The sequence below is a fragment of the Stenella coeruleoalba genome (assembly GCF_951394435.1).
Source record: "Stenella coeruleoalba genome assembly, chromosome: 7".
Lineage (NCBI taxonomy): Eukaryota > Metazoa > Chordata > Mammalia > Artiodactyla > Delphinidae > Stenella > Stenella coeruleoalba.
The window spans coordinates 115,511,661-115,531,738 of NC_137153.1; the positions used below are offsets into that span (position 1 = coordinate 115,511,661).

Below are 20,078 nucleotides of genomic sequence, written 5' to 3' on the forward strand. Positions count from 1 at the left end.
CTTATAAAAAGGGGAAATTTGGATGCAGACACACACACGTGGAGAAGGCCATTGGTAGACTGGAGTTCCGCTACCAAGGAACTACCAAAAGCTAGGACCAAGGCCTGGACCAGATCCTTCCCAAGCACCTTCAGAGGGAGCGTGACCCTGCCAACACCTTGATCTCAGACTCCTGGCCTCCAGAACTGTTTAGTTCTGTTTAGTTTCTGTTGTTTCATTCACCCAGTTTGTGGTACTTTGTCAAGGCAGCCCTAGGAAACTAATACACATTACATACCCTCTTTTGTTCACAGTTTTATTTTTTATTTCATTTATTTATTTTTAAATTTTTGACCGCCTCTCACGATATGAGGGATCTTAGTTACCCAACCAGGGATCGAACCCATACCCTGTGCAGTGGAAGCGCAGAGTCTTAACCACTGGACCACCGGGGAAGTCCCTGTTCACAGTTTTAAAAAGAGGATATATAAGTGTAATACAAGAAACACCCATGTATCCTCCACCCTAAATTTGTAGTTTTTTTCTCTGTGAATATATATCTACATCATCATGGTCGACTTACAGCTTTGCACCTTGCCTTTTACTTTTCTCAGCTATATGTTTTGGAAACCTTTCCACATTCAACAATTGATCTGTCTTATTATCTATTTTATTATTATTTTTTGGCTGCATTGGGTCTTCATTGCGGTGCGCGGACTTCTTACTATGGTGGCTTCTCTTGTTACGGAGCACGGGCTCTAGACGCGTAGGCTTCAGTAGTTGCAGCACGCAGCCTCACTAGTTGTGGCCCGCAGGCTCTAGAGTGTAGGCTCAGCAGTTGTGGTGCAGGGGCTTAGTTGCTCCGCGGCATGTGGGATCTTCCCAGACCAGGGCTCGAACCCGTGTCCCCTGCATTGGCAGGCGGATTCTGAACCACTGCGCCACCAGGGAAGTCCGGTTACATCAGTTTTTAAACCTACCAGCAATGTGTGAGACTGCTTATTTCCCAATGTCCTCATCAGTGCTAGGTAGTGCTCTTAAAAAAAAAAGTGGCCAGTGCTGGCCAGGCTTGGAGTGGCTTGAATTCAGAAAACACGGTCCAGCAATCCAAAGTGATATCAGGGAATTCCCTGGCGGTACAGTGGTTAGGACTCCATGCCTCCACTGCAGGGGTCACGGGTTTGATCCCTGGTCAGGGAACTAGATCTCACAACTAAAAGATCCTGCATGCTGCAAAGAAGATCACGCAAGCTGCAACTAAGGCTCAGCGCAGCCAAATAAATAATATATTTTTTAAAATTCCTGTTTTCTTTCCAATCGCACGTCCTTCCTGCAAGCCGCTTGATGCAGCCAAAACAAAACAAAACAAAAAACCCCCACAAAAAACAAAGTGATATCAGAATAACTCAAGTTCTTTACCTGCATTTCTCAAACACCACAAAAGGGGCAAATAACAGACCACAGCTATGCTTTAAAAATTCCCCTTCTCTGGGACTTCCCTGGTGGTCCAGTGGTTAAGACTCCGAGCTCCCAATGCAGGGGGCCCGGGTTCGATCCCTGGTCAGGGAACTAGATCTCACAACTAGAAGATCCTGCACACTGCACAGAAGATCCTGCAAGCTGCAACTAAGACTCAGCGCAGACAAATAAATAAATAAATAAATAATATTTAAAGAAAAAATCCTGTTCTCTTTCCCATCGCACATCCTTCACCCACTACAGGTGTCCCTGTGCCCCTGTCTTCAGCACCCCTTCCTCCCTGTTGCCTGTCTCTAAGATTTTCCCCCTCCTCCTTCCTGTCACTCGCTTCCAGTGTATGCATGTGTGTGTATGTGTGTGTGTGTTGAGGGTGGTGACCTCTCAGTCCTGTCCATTCTCAGATTCTCCATCACAAAAGCCCCGAAGAACTGCACTGGCAGAGAAAAACCCTCCTCAGATGGTGGGTAGGGGACAGAACCACAGAGGCAAAATCCTTCAGTGGGTGGGGAGGGGAAAGCTTTAATCATTTCATCTGGTCACGTCAGAGGGGTTGGCTGTGTACTCCTTGAAGACCGAGTGGGATGTGTTGGTTTGGTGTCCCTCACCCTGGGCTTAGCACACAGTAGGGACTTCATAAATGTTGGTCCATTGAATGTGGGAGCACTGAGAAATGATCAACAACTCTGTGTTGGGGCTGGCAAGAGATGTTTTACAGAGATGTTTGACCTAGGCCTGGAAATAAGAAGGTTATCTTGGGCAGCAAAAATGACATCACTTCTTCTGAAGGTGGGGGGATAAGGTGGGGGAAGGTGGGAGAAGGTGGAGAGAATTCCACTGGATGAATTTATGTTTCTCTATGAAAAAGGAGAGTTGTCATATGGGATGGGGAAGAGGCAAAGATTTGGAAAAGCCAACGTGGCGGGCTTCCCTGGTGGCGCAGTGGTTCAGAATCCGCCTGCCAATGCAGGGGACACGGGTTTGAGCCCTGGTCCGGGAAGATCCCACATGCCGCGGAGCAACTAAGCCCGTGTGCCACAACTACTGAGCCTGCGCTCTACAACCCACGAGCCACAACTACTGAAGCCTTTGCGCCTCGAGCCCGTGCTCCGCAACAAGAGAAGTCACTGCAATGAGAAGCCCGCGCACCACAACGAAGAGCAGCCCCCCACTCACCGCAACTAGAGAAAGCCCGCGCACAGCAACAAAGACCCAACTCAGCCAAAAATACATAAATAAATAGACAGATAAATAAAAAGCCAACGTGGGGAGGAGGAGGGGGGTCCAGGGATAAATTAAACCATTGCTGGGCAGTGGTGAGGGCTCAGCTGAGGGTGGAGGAAATGATTTGTGCATTTGATCTTTGCAGAGACTCTGGTGGTTGGATTACAATAAGGATTGGGGATCCATCATTTCTTCAACAGGGAGAAAATGAACGGGGCAAGGGAGTGGAGGGCTCCCTAACACTGAGGAATGAACGCCATAAGCATTAGACAGTAGGCGGGAAGGCAAAAGAATGAGTTCTGTTTGGAGAGGGGGGAGCTGGAACTTAAGATTTCAGGTGGACCAGTTGTGTGACCCTGGGAGTACATGGCTGAGGTGGAGAGAAGGTCATGGAGATGAGGATGTCAAGGAACTGAGGCCAGGATGGCCCTGAGGATGTTAAAGTCTCCCAGAATCCAGGGCGGCTGCGTGAGCCACGTGACAGCCCCCCATAATTGGCTGACAGTGAAGCATAGTTGAGAAGATGGAGACTCAGCGAGAACTTCAACGGAGTAGGTGTGTACACACAGCAGCATACAGCGTGCAGGAGGGCACTGAGGAGCAAGAGGAACGCGGACCCTTCCTCCACCCTGGACAAAGACAGGCGATGTGGGAGGGGGAGAGAGTCTGGGTGGTGTGCAGAAGCGGGCTCCATCTCTGCACCAACAGGGGAGGAGAGACAGGGCTGTATTTCCAGAAGCAGCGCCCAGCTCCGGACAGTAACATGTTTCCTGACCCCTGAGCCCAGTGGCCTAATATGAATCAGAGGGAGTAGGCTAGAAGTTGGGCGCTCCTCTGAGTTTGGGGAACCGATGAGGGCTGAAGGCAGGGTAAAAATGGCGGAGGGGGGAAAGCTCGTCTTGACCGGTGAGGCAAGCCCGGTCGACGCAAGCCCGGGCCAGGCCCGTCAGTGGCGTCGCGCGTCTCCCTGGCGACGCTACGCGTGGCCCGGAAGGGGGTGGAGCTTCTGGTGGGGCGGGGCATCTCTGTGACGCCAGGGGCTGGGCCTAAATGGCGACACCCAAGAGGCTCCCGGGGGGGTTTGAACTGGCCAATGGGCGACCTGCCGATCGCTTGTCGGAAAAGGAGGAGAAAGCGGGGAGGAGTCGCTGCCAGAGCTGGATTGAATCCGCCGCGGCGTCTCCATGGCAAGACCCTGGCCTCTGACTTCAACGACTTCATAAGGAGGCGTTTCTGGGCGCAGCCGTGTCGCTTCTGGTGAGAGGCCGCCGGCAGGCGGGAGCCAGGGCGCTCCGGGGCGTTCCGCGGCCGCCGCCGGGCCTGGTCCCCACGGGCGGGGTGGCCCCCGCCGAGGTCGCCGGGTCCCGCTGCCCCCCCGGGCCACCCCGCCGGCACCCTCCGGCGCGCTCGTCCAGTTCCCGTCAGAATCTCGCCCCCCGCCCCGCCCACCGGCGCGGGCCTTCTCCTCCTCCCGCTAACGGGCGGGCCTTTCCTCACCTGGCCACCGGCAGGGTTCTGCTCCCTCCAGGCTTCGGCCTTCTCTCTATGGGCAGAAACTGGTCCCCTCCTGCCCGCTGGTGGGTGGTCGTCCCTTCTTTCCGCCGACAGAGACTGGCCCCGCGCCCTCTTGCCCGCCGGTGGGCGTCGCCCCGTCCGCCTCGCCCTCCCTGAGGGCCTCGGCCCGGCAGTTATTTGACGGCTTCTCGTAGGCAGCGCAGTCCCCGGGGACCGCCTCCGGGGCGCCCTACCCCGTTGGGTGGGTTCACCTGTCCAGCGGGCCTCCCGGTTCTCCCGCCGCGCTCCCTGCACGACCCGACGTCGAACCCGCTCTAACTCGGATACTAAATCTCAGCGGCCGCTGCTTCGCCCTGGAGGATTTTCCCTCTGCCGTCGGGGCACCCACTCGCTGCTTAGCGCCCCTTTCCCCCTGCAGCCTCCGCTCCTTCCTCCTTCAAATACTATTGGTCTTCTCGGGTGTCTATTTTGCCGGGAACGCCCTTCTCCTAGGAGACAGTTGCCCTGGCTCCACCCCGACTATCCCTCCCGCTCCCTACGCCGGTTCCGGTCCTTTGGGGCCCACTTGGAGCCTAGCTGTTCTCTCCTGCCCTCTTCGCACGCGAGCCAGCATCTCAGGTTTTCCCCCTGGTGGCCACCCACCTTCCCTCCCGCGTGGGGCCTGGGTGTGGTGGTCCTTTACTTCGAAGTTCCGCCCCCTGGCCCTCCCTGGGGAGGGGAGCTCTCACCGCCCCGCCCACCGGGTCGCTCAGCCTCTCCTATCTCCCCCCACTTTGGCAGGACAGTCAGTTGCTGTGCGACTTGGACAGCAGAGGAGCACCTCCCAAGTTTTCATCCAACTGTCACCCCCAAAGCTTACACTCTCCTCCCCTCAGGACGTTTGATGCCCGGCCCCTGAGATTCTCACTGACACGCCCCTCTGGGTCCCCCTGAGCAGAGCCTGCTGACCCAATTGCCCACCTTTGCGGCTTTGATGCCTAACCATGTCTGCGTCATCCTCAGGCGGCTCCCCCAGGTACTGCCATTGTGGGGGGCGCCTCCGCCATAGGGCAGGGAAAAGCGGGCAGGGGCTCCCAGGCCAGGCTCACTGGATGATTCTCTTTTCAGCTCTCTGTTCTGTGTACTGAAAGCCTGGACCAAAACATTTAAAAATAATTTTTAAGAGGAAAGAGGAAAATGCACGCATGTAATCCCAGTTCTGCCTCCCACTGGCCCGCCCTCCCTCAGGTGCCCCAGTTCCTGGTAGCAAATAGGATCACCATCGTTGTCATTGGAGTACTAGGTTCAGATCCTTTTTGAAAGGAGGTTAGGTGTAAATAAATAACAACCACGTAAGAGGTGGACGCGGCAGTTAGTCAGATGTTGGTGGAATCCAGGTAGTTTGATGGAAAACCCGCTGAGGGTGAGAGCTTTCCCAAATCTATTGGCTTCAAGTAAACAGAAATGTTCTAAGTGAGGAGGGAAAAAAAAAACCCATCTGCACAGATTTGGTATTCCTTGGCTAAATGATTAGTAGGACTCAAAAAATTTTTTTCTTTTATATCAAGGTGTGATATACATACAGCAAAATGTATGCTAAAGTGCTAAAGAATTTTTATGTTGCATTATTTTTTCCAAAATAATGGAGGGCGAGGGCAAGGTCATATTTTGGGGGCTGTCATCAGGCAGTGGGATGGATCAAATGTACTTTCCAAGTCCCTTCCCGTCCTGGAATTCTTGGATTGACTGCTGCCAGATTTTGGAGATTAAACTTTTGCTTTATTTGCAGATTTGGTGATGGGGCTGTTTATGTATAAGATGAATTACACGTGGTATTAAAAAATATCCGTAAAAGCAAAAATAACCCTGCCTCTTAGGGGCTTAACGGGTAGCAAATGGAATATTTTGGGAAATGGTCATTTTTCATCCTCTTATTTGAATATTTGACTATTAATTTTATGAAACTGAGTCACAGAGACCTTGTTCCTGAGCTTATGCCTCTGTCTTTTCATGGCAGTCATTCACTGAGCATTGTTCCAGCCAGTGTCCTGGGCACTTTCGCCCTTGGCCAGACTAACATGTTGGCTGTTGCCCACATGCTGCCTGCTTTTTTTGTCTCCTGACAGACAGGATGACAGCTGGGCTTTTCAGTAAAAGGTCACAATACGTGTGATGCGATGGCAGGTTAAAAGGCCAGCCCTGCGAATGCCCATCACCCCCTGCTTCCATCCCCCTGCCAGGCACACCATGAGAGCTTGGTGCTTGTGTACAGGGAGCCAAATGATTCCACACTGGTTCTCCTAGCCGTGGACTTGTTAGACACCATATGTAGTATATAACTTCGGGAGATCTAAGAAATAGAAGAGCCCTAGTTTTCTGCTTATAATCTGCTTCTTATGCCTGGGTACAGGTTTCCATCGTGTGAGAAGAACAGAGTAACAAGTCTCAAGCAGAAAAAGGTCTTGAGGACACCTTGTGGCTCACCCAGTGTGACTGTGACGGTAGGTGACATGCGCGCAGAGCAGCCCCGTGGTCTGTGGCCCCGCCAGAAGAAACGCTTCTGCTGGTAGCCCGGTGGCCAGGTGCTCTGTCAGGTGCCTTCATGCATAGCCTGCTGATTGATTGGATTTGGTTTTGCCGGTGGCAAGGCTGCCGGGTGTGAGGAGGTTGTGTTAGCCTAATCCTTCCAGACAAACTTCAAAAATCTGAAAACAGAATTTCCAAAAAAAAAGGAAAAAAGAAAAAAGTAAAAAAAAAAAGAATGGGGATTGACAGGAGCTGGTGGTAGGCGAGGGGTATGTGTTCAGCCCTGCTTAAGTGGCCTTTAGAATCCATACAACCTTCTCATCTCGGCATTTCCTCCAGCTTTCTGTCTTCACCGTCTTTTAGCTACCTGCTGCTTGAAGTATTTTGCACCGTAACCGTTCTGTGCGTGCTAATCCGCATGCCCCATTCAGATTCCGGTGTAGGAGGACTCACCTGCTTTCCATCTGTGCTGCGCTGAATCTCAGGAGGAGCTGTGCATTCCAGCAGGCTCGGAAAGAGATGCAGCTCTGAGGACCCCGGGGCCTGGGTTTGGGCTCTTCTGTAGAACTTGTGGGTCTCACAGACCCTTCTCTTGAACGGACCTGCATCTCCCCGGTGGTCTTCAGCTGGGATCTCTGCAGGAGCCTGCTGAATGGCACGCCCGCCTTGCTTCCTGCCCGCATGCCAGTAGTGCTGGTTGCTGTCCTGCTCGCTTGGTGGCTAGGCTTTCAGTGGCCCCCAGAGGCTGTGAGCTCGGTTTTTCACGCCCAGTTTACTCATCCACAGATCAACCTTTTTTGTGTTGTCCTCCCCCACCTGCCAGAAGCGAACCATGAAGGACCGCTCTTCAACTCCCCCCTTACATGTTCACGTGGATGAGAACACCCCTGTCCATGTCCACATAAAAAAACTCCCGAAAGCATCAGCGACCAACAGCCAGGTAGGAGCATGCCAGGGGGGCAAGGCCAAGGCTGTGGAGCAAGGCGACACCTCCCAGCTGGGCCTCCTCACACTTCTAACTCCAGAGATTTGAGAGACAGACACATTCGCTTTCAGAGCTCAGTTGCCTGGTTGGAAGGTAGGACGGTCACCTGGAAGTGGCAGCAGTAGCCTTAGTCAGAAGCGGCTCCCCAGCAGAGTTGGAAGCAGATGCCACCAGAGTGATGCCACGGCCAGCTGCGTGGGGAAGTGACCCTGGGTTTGTCCCTTTCCACAGAAATCACATAAGCGCGGAATGAAAGGGGACACCGTGAATGTGCGGCGGAGTGTCCGGGTGAAAACCAAGGTACCTTGGATGCCCCCTGGAAAATCATCCACCCGGCATGTGGGATGCAAGTGGGAGGTAGGCTCATTCTCGTTCAGGCTTTTCTTCTCCAATTGGTCAGGTTCTAGCAGGCCTCATACTCTGTATGGTTCAGGGTCGGCGGGAGCTCTCAGAGACATCCCAGTAGGTCCCGCTTACTAGCGCCTTGCTAAACCCTGAAAGTGTGGGAATCTTCTTGAGTCCTGCCAACACTGCAATGCGGTAGGTCCCGCTCTCCTAAGGTGCAGATGAGGAAACCAAGGCTCAGAGAGGTGAAGTCTCACAGAGAGAGTAGCAGAGGTGGAGTTAGGACTCAGGGGTGTCTCATTCTAGAGGCAGTACTCGTAGGCTCTCTGATTTGTATGTGAGGAGCTACATGTCTTGCCCCACGTAACTTTGCTAGTGCCAAAGCATAATTTTAAAATATATACCAGAACGTACATATCCAAGAAAGCATCTTCACTTTTACGGTCACCCCCATAAGAGACCGTGCACGTATTGCATAGATGTCATCAAAACCACTGGAATAATCTCCTGAGGAATAACTGCCTTCCGTGTGAGTTGCCAAGGTTCCAAGAGAACTGTTGTCTTTTTTTAGCCACACCTCAAAACGTTTTGCTTGTCCATCTATCCATCCGTGCAGTCATTCATGCATTTCTTGCGACACTGCTGCACACTGGGGTTACAGCTGCAAACTGGCAGCTGTGCCTTCCTTACGCTTACGTTCTAGTCAATAGCAGTGAAGAAACTCATTGACAAGACAAGGCCTGTGACTGTGTTTTAGACAAAGATCTTATTATTGAGACAAGTAAAGGGCTTGAGACTACAGTTGGCCCTCTGTATCCACGGGTTCCACATCTGTAGATTCAACCAACCACAGATTTAAGAAAAAAAAAAAAAATCCATAAAGTTCCAAAAAGCAAAACTTGAATTTGCTGTGTGCCAGCAACTACTGACAAAGCATTTACATTGAATTAGGTATTATAAATAATCTAGAGCTAATTTAAAGTATACAGGAGGAGGTGCCTAGGTTATGTGCAAATATTACACCATTTTATACAAGGGACTTGAGCATCCTTTGATTTTGATATCCATGAGGGTCCTGGAACCAATCCCTGTGGAGACCAAGGGATGACTATACCTTAAGATGATGATGCCTGATATATATATATATATATATATATATATATATATATATATATATACACATACATATATATATATGTATATATACATATACATATATATATATATATATATATGTATGTATATATATATGTATTTTTTTTTGTGGTACGCGGGCCTCTCACTGCTGTGGCCTCTCCCGTTGTGCAGCACAGGCTCCGGACGCGCAGGCCCAGCGGCCATGGCTCACGGGCCCAGCCGCTCCGTGGCATGTGGAATCTTCCCGGACCGGGGCACAAACCCGTGTCCCCTGCATCGGCAGGCGGACTCTCAACAACTGCGCCACCAGGGAAGCCCCTGATCTATTTTGAAAGATTATCTTTCTGAGAACTTATTACTTTTAAAATTAGAAATAATAGTAATTACTCTGAAGTTTAGAGTCATACTTCACTCTCTTGACTCCCTGATTTACCATGTTATCCCTAAGAGACAAAGAGAGTTTGGTATTCTAGGGAATAAATGAAAAGTGTTCTGACATATCTCTCTATATAAAGTGCAAGGAAGACTGGAATTAAAATGCTTTTTAGATTTTTTTTACTATGTGTACCTCACTAATAATCGGTGAAATGTAAATTAGAAACAACTACATTTTAGATAAAACAAGCTATCATTTTTATTGAATGGAAAAAAGTTGAAAAGATTATGAATATCTTGTGTTGACAAGCATATGGGAGGTATCAACGAATCTTTTTTAGATGGTTTTTTGTTTGTGTTTTTTTTTTTGGCCGCGCAGCATGGCATGTGGGATCTTAATTCCCCAACCAGGGATCGAACCTGTGCCCCCTGCAGTGGAAGTGCGGAGTCTTAACCACTGGACCACCAGGGAAGTCCCTGGACAGTTTTTTTTTGTTGTTGTTGTTGTTGTTTAATATATATTTTTAAAATTTATTTGTTTTATTTATTTATTTTTGGTTGTATTGGATCTTTGTTGCGGTACACGGGCTTCTCATTGCAGTGGCTTCTCTTGTTGCAGATCATGGGCTGTAGGCACACAGGCTTCAGTAGTTGTGGTGCACGGGTTTCAGTAGTTGTGGCTCGCGGGCTCTAGAGCACAGGCTCAGTAGTCGTGGCACACAGGCTTCGTTGCTCCGCGGCATGTGGGATCTTCCTGGACCAGGGCTTGAACCCGTGTGCCCTGCATTGGCAGGCGGATTCTTAACCACTGCGCCACCAGGGAAGTCCCCCTGGACAGTTTTGAGTGGATTGTGAAACCGATTCAGCCGTTCTGCAGGCAGTTTGGCAGCATCCATCCAAACATGGATTCTATAGTTCTACACTTGGGAATTGATGCTAAAAGTCACAGAAGAGTACAGGGATCTGTGTGTGTATCAGGATGTTTACTAAAGCATTGTTTGCAATAGAGAAAAATTAGAAGCAACCTAAATGTCTGTCAGGAGGGTATTGGTTAAATTATGATGCATCCATACAATGGAATGCCATGCAACCACTAGAAGATTGAGGTAGATATTTCTACATGATAATGAAGCACCAAGTGGCACAGCACGGAGAGTTTGGCCCTATTTGTGCAGAAAAGTGCATCTGTGTGTCCATGTGTGTATGGATATGTTTATATGTGCAAACCTGTTTTGGGGAGGAAATATAAGAAGTGGTAAGCAGTGATTACCTCTGGGGTGGGAGGCTTTAATGCTTTATCTTTTCATGGTTTGCTTGAATTTCTTTATAACAAACATACTATATTTTATTTAAAATGCTTTTTTCTTTTCTTTTTTTTTTTAATGAAGAGACTTAGTAGTTCTCAAATTATATATCAAAGTCATGCCACTGTGGAAATGGACTTCCTGTTGACATGGGTTCTAGGACTATGGTCCCCCCTGGAAAGCTCAGTGCCCCTTCCAGTCCTGGGGCCACAGAATTCTAGAAACGGAGGGGCCCAGAGATGTGACTTACCATCTCTCAAGCAGTAGCTGTCTTTCATGCTGTCCTCTTGGTTCAGCCCCTTTCCATTTTTCAGTGGCCTTCCATGTTCCTGGGAGGCCCCAGCCTGCCCTTACCATTATGGACAAGAGAGAAAAGACCACAGGAGGAAGAGTTTGTGGTGGAGCTGGACATGGACCCCGGAAGCTGCTATGTGCTTGTGGGGATTCATGTTTCTTTTCTTTCTTTTTAAATTAATTAATTAACTAATTTTTGGCTGTGTTGGGTCTTCGTTGCTAAACGTGGGCTTTCTCTAGTTGTGGCGAGCGGGGGCTACTCTTCGTTGTGGTGCATGGGCTTCTCATTGCGGTGACTTCTCTTGTTGCGGAGCACGGGCTCTAGGCACGTGGGCTCAGTAGTTGTGGCTCGCGGGCTCTAGAGCGCAGGCTCAGTAGTTGTGGCGCACGGGCTTAGTTGCTCTGCGGCATGTGGGATCTTCCTGGAGCAGAGCTCGAACCCGTGTCCCCTGCATTGGCAGGCGGATTCTTAACCACTGCGCCACCAGGAAAGTCCCCGTGTTTCATTTTTAAAACCCCTCCTGGTACACAAGATAAGATCTTTGGGAGAAAGCAGGTCTGGGTTTTTTCTCTACCCTATTACTAATTAAGTCATCTATTTTTATGACAGAAAGCTGAAAATACAGAAAACTAGACAATCACTGTAATTCTACTACTCTAATCTGGCTGCTATTAAGTTTTAAAACCTTTTCATTGGAAAGTGCAGGATAGTACATGCATCAGAAGCGTGTTGATGAATTTTTACAAAGACCCAGCTCAAGAAACAACATCACCAGTCCTGTTCTTGTCACTGCCACCCTAAAACTATTAATATTTCGGTACATTTATTATCACTTTTTCCCATGCGGAGTTTTTTTTTCAAATTGTAATCATACTGTCTATACATTTTCCTATTGTCTTTCTTTTACATATTAAAATAACTCTTTTTCTTATAAAAGCAATGCACAGTCATTGTTGAAAATTAGAAAAAATTAGAAAATCTAAATCAGCATAAGGAAGAAAGTAAAAACCACCTGTAATTCCGCCACCCTGAGAAGAGACCCATGTAACTTCTAGGTGCAAGACTTCTGGATCTTTTCTTGTGAATAGACGTGTTCTTTTGATTTTTGTAACAATGGGATTATATTTTACTTATTGTTGTAATGTTCTTTTTTCCACATATTTTGACTATATTTATATCGCACATTATTTTTTTAAGGCATTATTCCATTGTGTGTACATTTGTGTACTGTTAAGTATTTAACCAATACTATCTTGCTGTACATTTATCTATACCCTAGCCTTGAATTTAAATATTAATTCACATTCTTAGATATTCTTGATAAATTCCTCAAAAATAGAATTGCTGGGACAAAGGGCACATACATTTTTTAAATTGCACCCTATGAGTCCTACTTGTTTGACATAACAGTTTACACCCATATAAAACACTTCCTTTGGGAGGGGGAAGGGTAAGCTGGGATGAAGTGAGAGAGTGGCATGGACTTATATATACTACTGAATGTAAAATAGATAGCTAGTGGGAAGCAGCCGCATAGCACAGGGAGATCAGCTCAGTGCTTTATGACCACCTAGAGGGGTGGGATGGGGAGGGTGGGAGGGAGACGCAAGAGGGAGGAGATATGTACATGTATAGCTGATTCACTTTGTTATAAAGCAGAAACTAACACACCATGGTAAAGCAGTTATACTGCAATAAAGATTTTTAAAAAATTAAAAAAATAAAACACTTCCTTTTATTCCTGATAGCCATCATCTTTCCCTGGAAATTAGCACAGAAGTTTAGCCACCTCAGCTTACGAGAAGGAAAAAACGGTGCAAACAATGAGAAATAGCAATTACTTAATACAATGGAATAAATGTATAGAATGAGAGAGTCAAATTCAATATATCAAAATCCCATGGAGGGACTTACCTGGTGGTGCAGTGGATAAGACTCTGCACTGTCAATGCAGGGGGGCTCGGTTCGATCCCTGGTCAGGGAACTAGATGCCACATGCATGCCGCAACTAAGAGTTCACATGCCACAACTCAGGAGCCTGTGAGCTGCAACTCAGGAGCCTGCCTGCCACAACTAAGGAGCCCGCCTGCTGCACCTAAGACCCGGTGCAACCAAATAAATAAGTTAATTAATTAAAAGACAGTTAAAAAAACAACAACAAAAAAAAACATGGAAACACTTGCCCCCAGATTAGAATATCTTTTTGAAGTCTTGAAAGTATTATACAGCTTTGCATAAACTTCTCTGAGGGGGACATGCATTTTAAAAATTATTTTTTTAAGCTGATGTATTTAGGTAAATATTTTCTAGAAATACCATTTTAACCCTAAATAATTCAGTATGCATTTCTAATAACATTTTCTCCATAAGCAAAATAACAGTGATTAGTCCTAAAAACTTCACTTCATTTTTTTTTAAACTTAATTTCTTAATCATATAACATCTGGTTAATATTTAAATTTCTCCACTTGTCCTTAAAATACCTGTTATAGAAGATTTGTTTGCCTTTGCAACTATCCACAATATTCAATGTATTCATACAATATCCAATGTATTCATATTCATTTAAAAGACTTTTGACATATTTCATGTCTACCCTAGGTGTATGAAAATATTTACTGCCCCCAACTTTTGCCAACTTTGGGAATCACAGTTTTTGCCAATTTGTTATATCCTTCATTTTAAACTTGACACTGGGGATGTCCCTGGTGGTGCAGTGGTTAAGAATCGACCTGCCAATTCAGGGAACACGGGTTTGAGCCCAGGTCTGGGAAGATCCAACATGCTGCGGAGCAACTAAGCCCGTGCGCCACAACTACTGAGCCTGCTCTCTAGAGCTTGCGAGCCACAGCTACTGAGCCCATGTGCCGCAATTGCTGAAGCCCACGCGCCTAGAACCCGTGCTCCACAACAAGAGAAGCCACCGCAATGAGAAGCCCGCGCACCGCAATGAAGAGTAGCCACTGCTCTTCGTTGCGGTGCGCGGACTTCTCATTGCGGTGGCTTCTCTTGTTGCGGACCACGGGCTGTAGGCGTGCGGGCTTCAGTAGTTGTGTAACACACGCTTTTTATTTCTATGTTAGAAGAGCTTCAGAAACAACATTTAAACAAGGGTAGGGGGCTTCCCTGGTGACGCAGTGGTTGAGGGTCCGCCCGATGCAGGGGACACGGGTTTGTGCCCCGGTCCGGGAGGATCCCACATGTCGCGGAGCGGCTGGGCCCGTGAGCCGTGGCCACTGAGCCTGCGCATCCGGAGCCTGTGCTCCGCGGCAGGAGAGGCCACAGCAGTGAAAGGCCCGCGTATCGCAAAAAAAAAAAAGACAAAAAAAAAACAAACAAGGGTAGATAATGAGGCAGTGTTCCACCAAGAAGGTCGGTGTGCCCTTCCCCTTGGGGTCTCTGTGGTTTTGCCCTGTAGCAGTTTTAGCTCTTCCTGCTCAGCGGACAGCCAGGGATGGTGGGACCAATGGTTGCAGTTCTGCCTTATGACTTCATGTGTCTCTCCCTCCTCTACATCAGAATCCACCTCACTGCCTGGAGATCACACCACCATCTTCAGAAAAGCTGGTCTCAGTGATGCGGTTAAGTGACCTCTCTACCGAAGATGACGACTCGGGTCACTGTAAAATGAACCGTTATGATAAGAAGATTGACAGTCTAATGAACGCGGTTGGTTGTCTCAAGTCTGAGGTGAGGGAGGTAGGGGGCTGGGCTGGCCAGTGTCCCGAGGACACTTGGGACTGCCGGGTGAGTTCCTGGTGGACACCTCCTTCCAGCTGCCTCTGCAGGCCTCCCAGGGTTTCAGGTGCCCCTGGGGAGGTAGTCAGGGCAACCTGGGATCCCTTTCCATCAAGCACTTAGCCCAGGCCTGGCCCTGACCTTGCCTGGTGCTCTGTATGGACGGCCTGGTTTGATTTTTTACTACAGTAAACGAAGCCGGTGGTATTATTGTCCCTGTCTTGGAGATGTAGTGACTGGGACACTGGGGCCTCTGTTTTCCATTTTATACAAAAATTAAAAAAAAAAACAGAAAACAATGCCCCAAACAGGCAGAGGAAGTTTGTCCCCAGTTGCTGGGCTGTGTCTTTGGGTGGGATGTGGCAATGAAATTGGAAACAACTTGGAAGTCCAAGGCCCCCAACTAATAAGTTGGTGGAGCTGCCGTGGAATCCTCGTTGCGGCTGCTGACGGGGCCTGTGTCTTTAGTCCTCCCCTGCGACTGGGGCCCAGGGCCCTCTTGGAGAACCTGCGGCTGGTGGCTGCCTGGCAACAGGCCCGCCTTTCTCCACAGCCCGAGGGGCAGGGGCCTTTTTGTGACATCTCTCCTCCCGTGGAGTGCCAGCTGAACAACCGTTTGTATCCTGGCTCTGTCCCCAACCGGAAAGTCACTCAGGCTCCCTTTGCTCCCTTTCCTCAGTGACGAGGAAATGAGAGGAATCGTGTCTGTCCAGAGGCTTTGTGACGATTGACTGAGCTTGCGCCCAAAGGACCTCAGTAGTATGGAGTGCTCAATCGGAGGTGCCCCTTGCTTTGTCCAAAGCAGCGGACCTTGAGATGCGGTGGAGAGGAGCTCCTCCCCTCAGTGGCCCCTGCCTGCATGCCCCTGCACAGGTCAAGACGCAGAAGGGAGAGCGCCAGATGGCCAAAAGATTCCTGGAGGAACGCAAGGAGGAGCTGGAGGAGGTGGCCCAAGAGCTGGCCGAGACCGAGCACGAGAACACGGTACTGCGGCACAGCATCGAGCGCATCAAGGAGGAGAAGGACTTCACCATGTAAGGCGGCACTGCCCTGGGCACCTTCCCTCTTGCGGGGCTGCCCGAGCACCAGCCTAGCCCGGGTTACAGTGTTCAACAGAGTCACTAACGCGCTCATGATTCCCGGTCAGGGAAGAGGGCCCCGCAGAGTTCCGGGGGGAGGGCATCAGGGAGGCCTTTCTGGAAATAACGGGAGTCCAGCAGGATGGTCAGGTGCTAGGCAGGTGAGTGTGGGGGAGGAAAACACGCCAGGTAGCAGGAACATCTTGCAGGAAGGCCCCAGGGCGGGAGGAGTTTGAGACTAAGAAATGAAAAGCGGGGCAGAGCAAGGGGAGAGGGTGGGCCTAGGGGAAGGGGGGCCACGGAGGTTGGCAGGGGCCGGCTCTTGGTGGCCACTTCGGGGTGTTTGCATCGAGGGCGGTTGGGAGCCACAGAAGGGTTTTCGAAGCGGGAAGTGGTGTTACCAGACTTGGCTCCAATGGGGAGAGTGGAGGGGAGGGCTCAAAAGTGGATCTGAAGATGGTAGTTAGGTGGCCATGGCAGTGGCTGGGGAACGAGGTGACACTGATTTCTGTCTGAGAGACAAGCAGGTGGCATAATGTCCCCCGGTGTGGAGGCCCTGCTCTGGTGACCAGGTGTCCTTCCAGAAGGCCACTCGGGCCAGAAGGGCCATCCCTGCCCCCTCCCCCACTGTTCCCTGACCAGGAGATGAGCCTCGCAGGGCATTGTGAGGTGAGCGTCGGAGCTCCAGGTGGGCAGGGGCCTGGGAGGGCTCACAGAGCCCTGTTCTTTCTGGGCCCAGGCTTCAGAAGAAACACCTCCAGCAGGAGAAGGAGTGCCTCATGTCCAAGCTGATGGAGGCTGAAATGGATGGGGCTGCTGCGGCCAAACAAGTCATGGCCCTGAAGGATACCATCGGGAAACTGAAGACGGTAGGTGGCCAGCCCAACCGCCCAGTGCCGGGGCCGGGCCCAGAGCGGGGGCAGCTGCACACCGTGGCGGGGTCTTTCCGCTGTCTTCATGCTGACTTTATGACATCTTCAGGCCAGGGCAGGGCACACTTAACTCCTCGACCCCCACCCCTCTTCTCACTTCTGGGGCCTGACCTTCGAGGCTGACCTTTGGTAGCCAGGGCCTCTGAGATGTCATCGTGGGTCTCCTGGGATCACAGTGAGTCAAGGCACGTGTCTGATTCCTGCCAGTATCAGCCACCAAATGTTGTCGTCCAGGAAGCGCACCTCGTCCAAGAAGCCCGCCCTAACTGCACTCGCCCACACTGAACTCTCCTGCCCTTTTCCCCACCTGGTGTTCTCAGCAGGCTCAGAACCTGCCCATCCTTCCAGGTCTGCCTCCTCCGGGAAGCCTGCCTTTGCCCAGCTCTTCTTGCCTGGGCTGCCTGGCACCAATACCTCTTAAGCTCCCCATGGGGACTCCCTGTGCCAGCTCTTCCCTTCTCCACCCGTGCCTGGCAAGACTGCCTGCTGTCTTCCAGGAGAAACAAATGACCTGCACGGACATCAACACCCTAACGAGGCAGAAGGAACTTCTCCTGCAGAAGCTGAGCACATTTGAGGAGACCAACCGCACCCTCCGAGAACTGCTAAGGGAACAGCACTGCAAAGAGGTGAGCTGCGGTCCTAGTCGCACCCCTACCCAGTGCTCACTCGGAGCCGTGGCCCTGTAGCACCGCAGGCTCCTGTCTGTAAAAAGAAAATATTCTTGGTGCCTGCCTGACCTGAGGGGGCCATAGAAAGATTTGCTGAAATCATTCATGTGAAATGCTGGGCATCTGGTAGACGAGTGCTGTCTTCGTTGTTGAAGTGGGCCTGGTGGCACAGGAAGGACCTTGAAAGTCAGAAGAGCAGTGGAGAGTCAGGCAGGGGTTCAGCCCATCCCAGGGGTCATGCGACAAAGCGGGGAGAAGACCAGACCTGAGTTTTGGTGAAGCAGGCGGCTTAATGGCTGGCGGACACATTGTATGGTATCAGTTTGTTTTCTTAAAAGGTGGTCTCTGAAATATATTTTATGTTAGCAAATGACTCTGAAAAGACTGACAGTATAAACAGCTCTCTTCCTGTTTGGTTCTAAACCAAAGGGATACCGAGAGTCTCAAAATGCCCATGCTGGGACTTCCCTGGCGGTCTGGTGGTTAGGACTCGGCGCTTCCACTGCCGTGGGCGCGGGTTCGATCCCTGGCTGGGGAACTAAGATCCTGCAAGCCTCGAGACGCAGTCAAAAAAAAAAAAAAGCCCGTCCTGATGAGATTTTTTTTTAGTTTAACTTTTTTAAAAAAACAGTGTCAACTTCCTTTGTTTGTAGTTTAAAAATTAATATTTAAAATAAGTAAAAGTGTACCCACTATCCAGCTTTCCAAACAAAACCTTGTCTACATGGTTAAATCCCTCTTGGTGTCTCCTTTGGCAGTAACCTCATCTTCCCATCAGAGGGAAACTTTATCTGGAATCTGAGAGTTTTTCACTTATATATGTATCCCTAAGAAACATATAGTATTGTTTAGCATGTTTTCAAACTTTACATAAATGATATTGTTCATATGTTTTCTTCTGAGTTGGCTTTTTTCAATCAATGTTTTTATGAGATCCGTCCATTTTTATCCTTGAAACCTAAGGTAGTTCATTTTCACTGCTCTGTTCCATTTTATGACAATACCACAACTTATTTACCCACTCTTCTGTTGATGGAGACAATTTTTGGTTGTTTGCTCTTACAAGTGTTACTTTGCGCATTCGTCTGTACTATCCTGGTGTACTTGAGGGTTTCCAGAATATATTTCTATGAATGTTACTAGTTATAGCTAAATTATTCTCTTAAAATAGTTTTATCTGTTTCATTTCCAGCTCAGTGTTCATGGGTTGGTGATTTTTACCTTTCTGGGCTTCAGTTTTCCCACCTATAAAATGGGAATAGCATCTTCCATGTGGGGTTGTGAGGGACTTAGAAGTGATGTGTGGACGAGGACTGTGCGTACTCCTGGCATGCAGTGGGTACTTGGTAAATGGTGGCTGTCGCTGCTGTTTGTCCTGGGACTGGGGGCGGTGGGGGGGACGGGGCTTCAGAAAACGTCTTCCTACCAGTTTTTTCCCTTTTCACCTTCTTAGCGCCTACAATCCGGGAATCCCGGAATCCCAGAATCTCCAGTTGGAGGTGAAGGGTCAGCTAATTTAAACTCCCACCACAGCAGGCGTTCCAGGTTCTGTACAGGCTCTCGCCTCCTCCCGCCCATGTGGCCCTCAGGACCACAGCCCTGCTGCGGTGCTTACTGGGGAGTACTCAGTGTGCTGGGGGAATGCTCTGGCTCTGGAGTCCTTTGGCTTAGCGCCCAGCTCTGCCATCTCTGGCTGTGTGATCTCAGGCAGCTCACCTTACTTCTCCCAGCCTCGATCTCCTCGTCTGTGGAATGGGGGTGGTGATAGTGCCTGGCTCCTTAGAGCAGGGGATTTGGTGAGATGGTGTGTTAGTTTGTGTAGAGTCCCCTGGAGGCTCAGAGGGCATGGCCTGTCGGGGCAGTGAGAATAGCTTCAGGCTCTGGGTCCCTGGCCTAGGTTTTCGTCCTACGTTCTTTGCCTCCTCTTGTTGCTAGAGAACCCATAATGCTGTCTTCCCCTAGTTCCTAGGTTCCTGGGAAACTTTGGGACCAGGGAGTCCTTTTCTCTTAGCCTGCGAAGGTGACCTGTGGGACTGAAAGGGAAAGGGGGGTGAGACTTCTTCTAGGGACACTTTATTTAGGTGACTGCGAAGAATAGAGACAGTTCAAAGACACAGCCCTGTGCGAGAGTGGGCAAAGGTGTGAGCAGGCAGTCCAGGGAAGAGGAAGCTTAAATGGTTAATAAGCATATGCATAAATAGGGAAATGCAAACTAAAACAGCAGGATTCATGCTGGCAAGACTGGCAACAGGCAGAGGCTGGCTACTACCCGGCGTTCTCACGTCCTGTTTGTGTGCGTCAGTGCAGGCATTTTGCAGGGCATGTCACCTGCCACAAATCACAGATCTTCGGGCCCAGCCATTCTTACTCTTTGTATCAATCCTGGAGAGACACTTAGTACGTGCCCAACATGTCCACTGCTGCTGTGTTTACAGCTGCAAAGCCTGGGAACCACCTTATTGCCCAAAGGTTACGGGGGGAAGTTAAAAAATGCCACGGCATATTAGAGACAGAAAGC

At 49.6% G+C, this 20,078-nt stretch overlaps 1 protein-coding gene across 11 annotated transcripts in view; it reads left to right on the forward strand.

The window, feature by feature from the left end:
* Positions 1-3,693: 3,693 nt before the first annotated feature.
* ODF2 (outer dense fiber of sperm tails 2) overlaps positions 3,694-20,078 on the forward strand; it is a 30,932-nt gene continuing 14,547 nt past the window's right edge. The window contains exons 1-9 of one of the 11 annotated variants that reach the window (XM_079926631.1): positions 3,892-3,936; positions 5,070-5,209; positions 6,584-6,674; positions 7,523-7,639; positions 7,916-8,041; positions 14,660-14,830; positions 15,752-15,912; positions 16,697-16,826; positions 17,387-17,518. In XM_079926631.1, the coding sequence (XP_079782757.1) occupies positions 5,178-5,209; positions 6,584-6,674; positions 7,523-7,639; positions 7,916-8,041; positions 14,660-14,830; positions 15,752-15,912; positions 16,697-16,826; positions 17,387-17,518 (960 nt within the window). In that variant the 5' untranslated portion in view covers positions 3,892-3,936; positions 5,070-5,177. Of the gene's footprint in view, positions 3,937-4,182; positions 4,257-4,984; positions 5,210-6,583; positions 6,675-7,485; positions 7,640-7,915; positions 8,042-14,659; positions 14,831-15,751; positions 15,913-16,696; positions 16,827-17,386; positions 17,519-20,078 lie in introns of those variants that run through there. The other 10 variants (XM_079926633.1, XM_079926625.1, XM_079926628.1 and 7 more) reach the window with 10 other exon arrangements.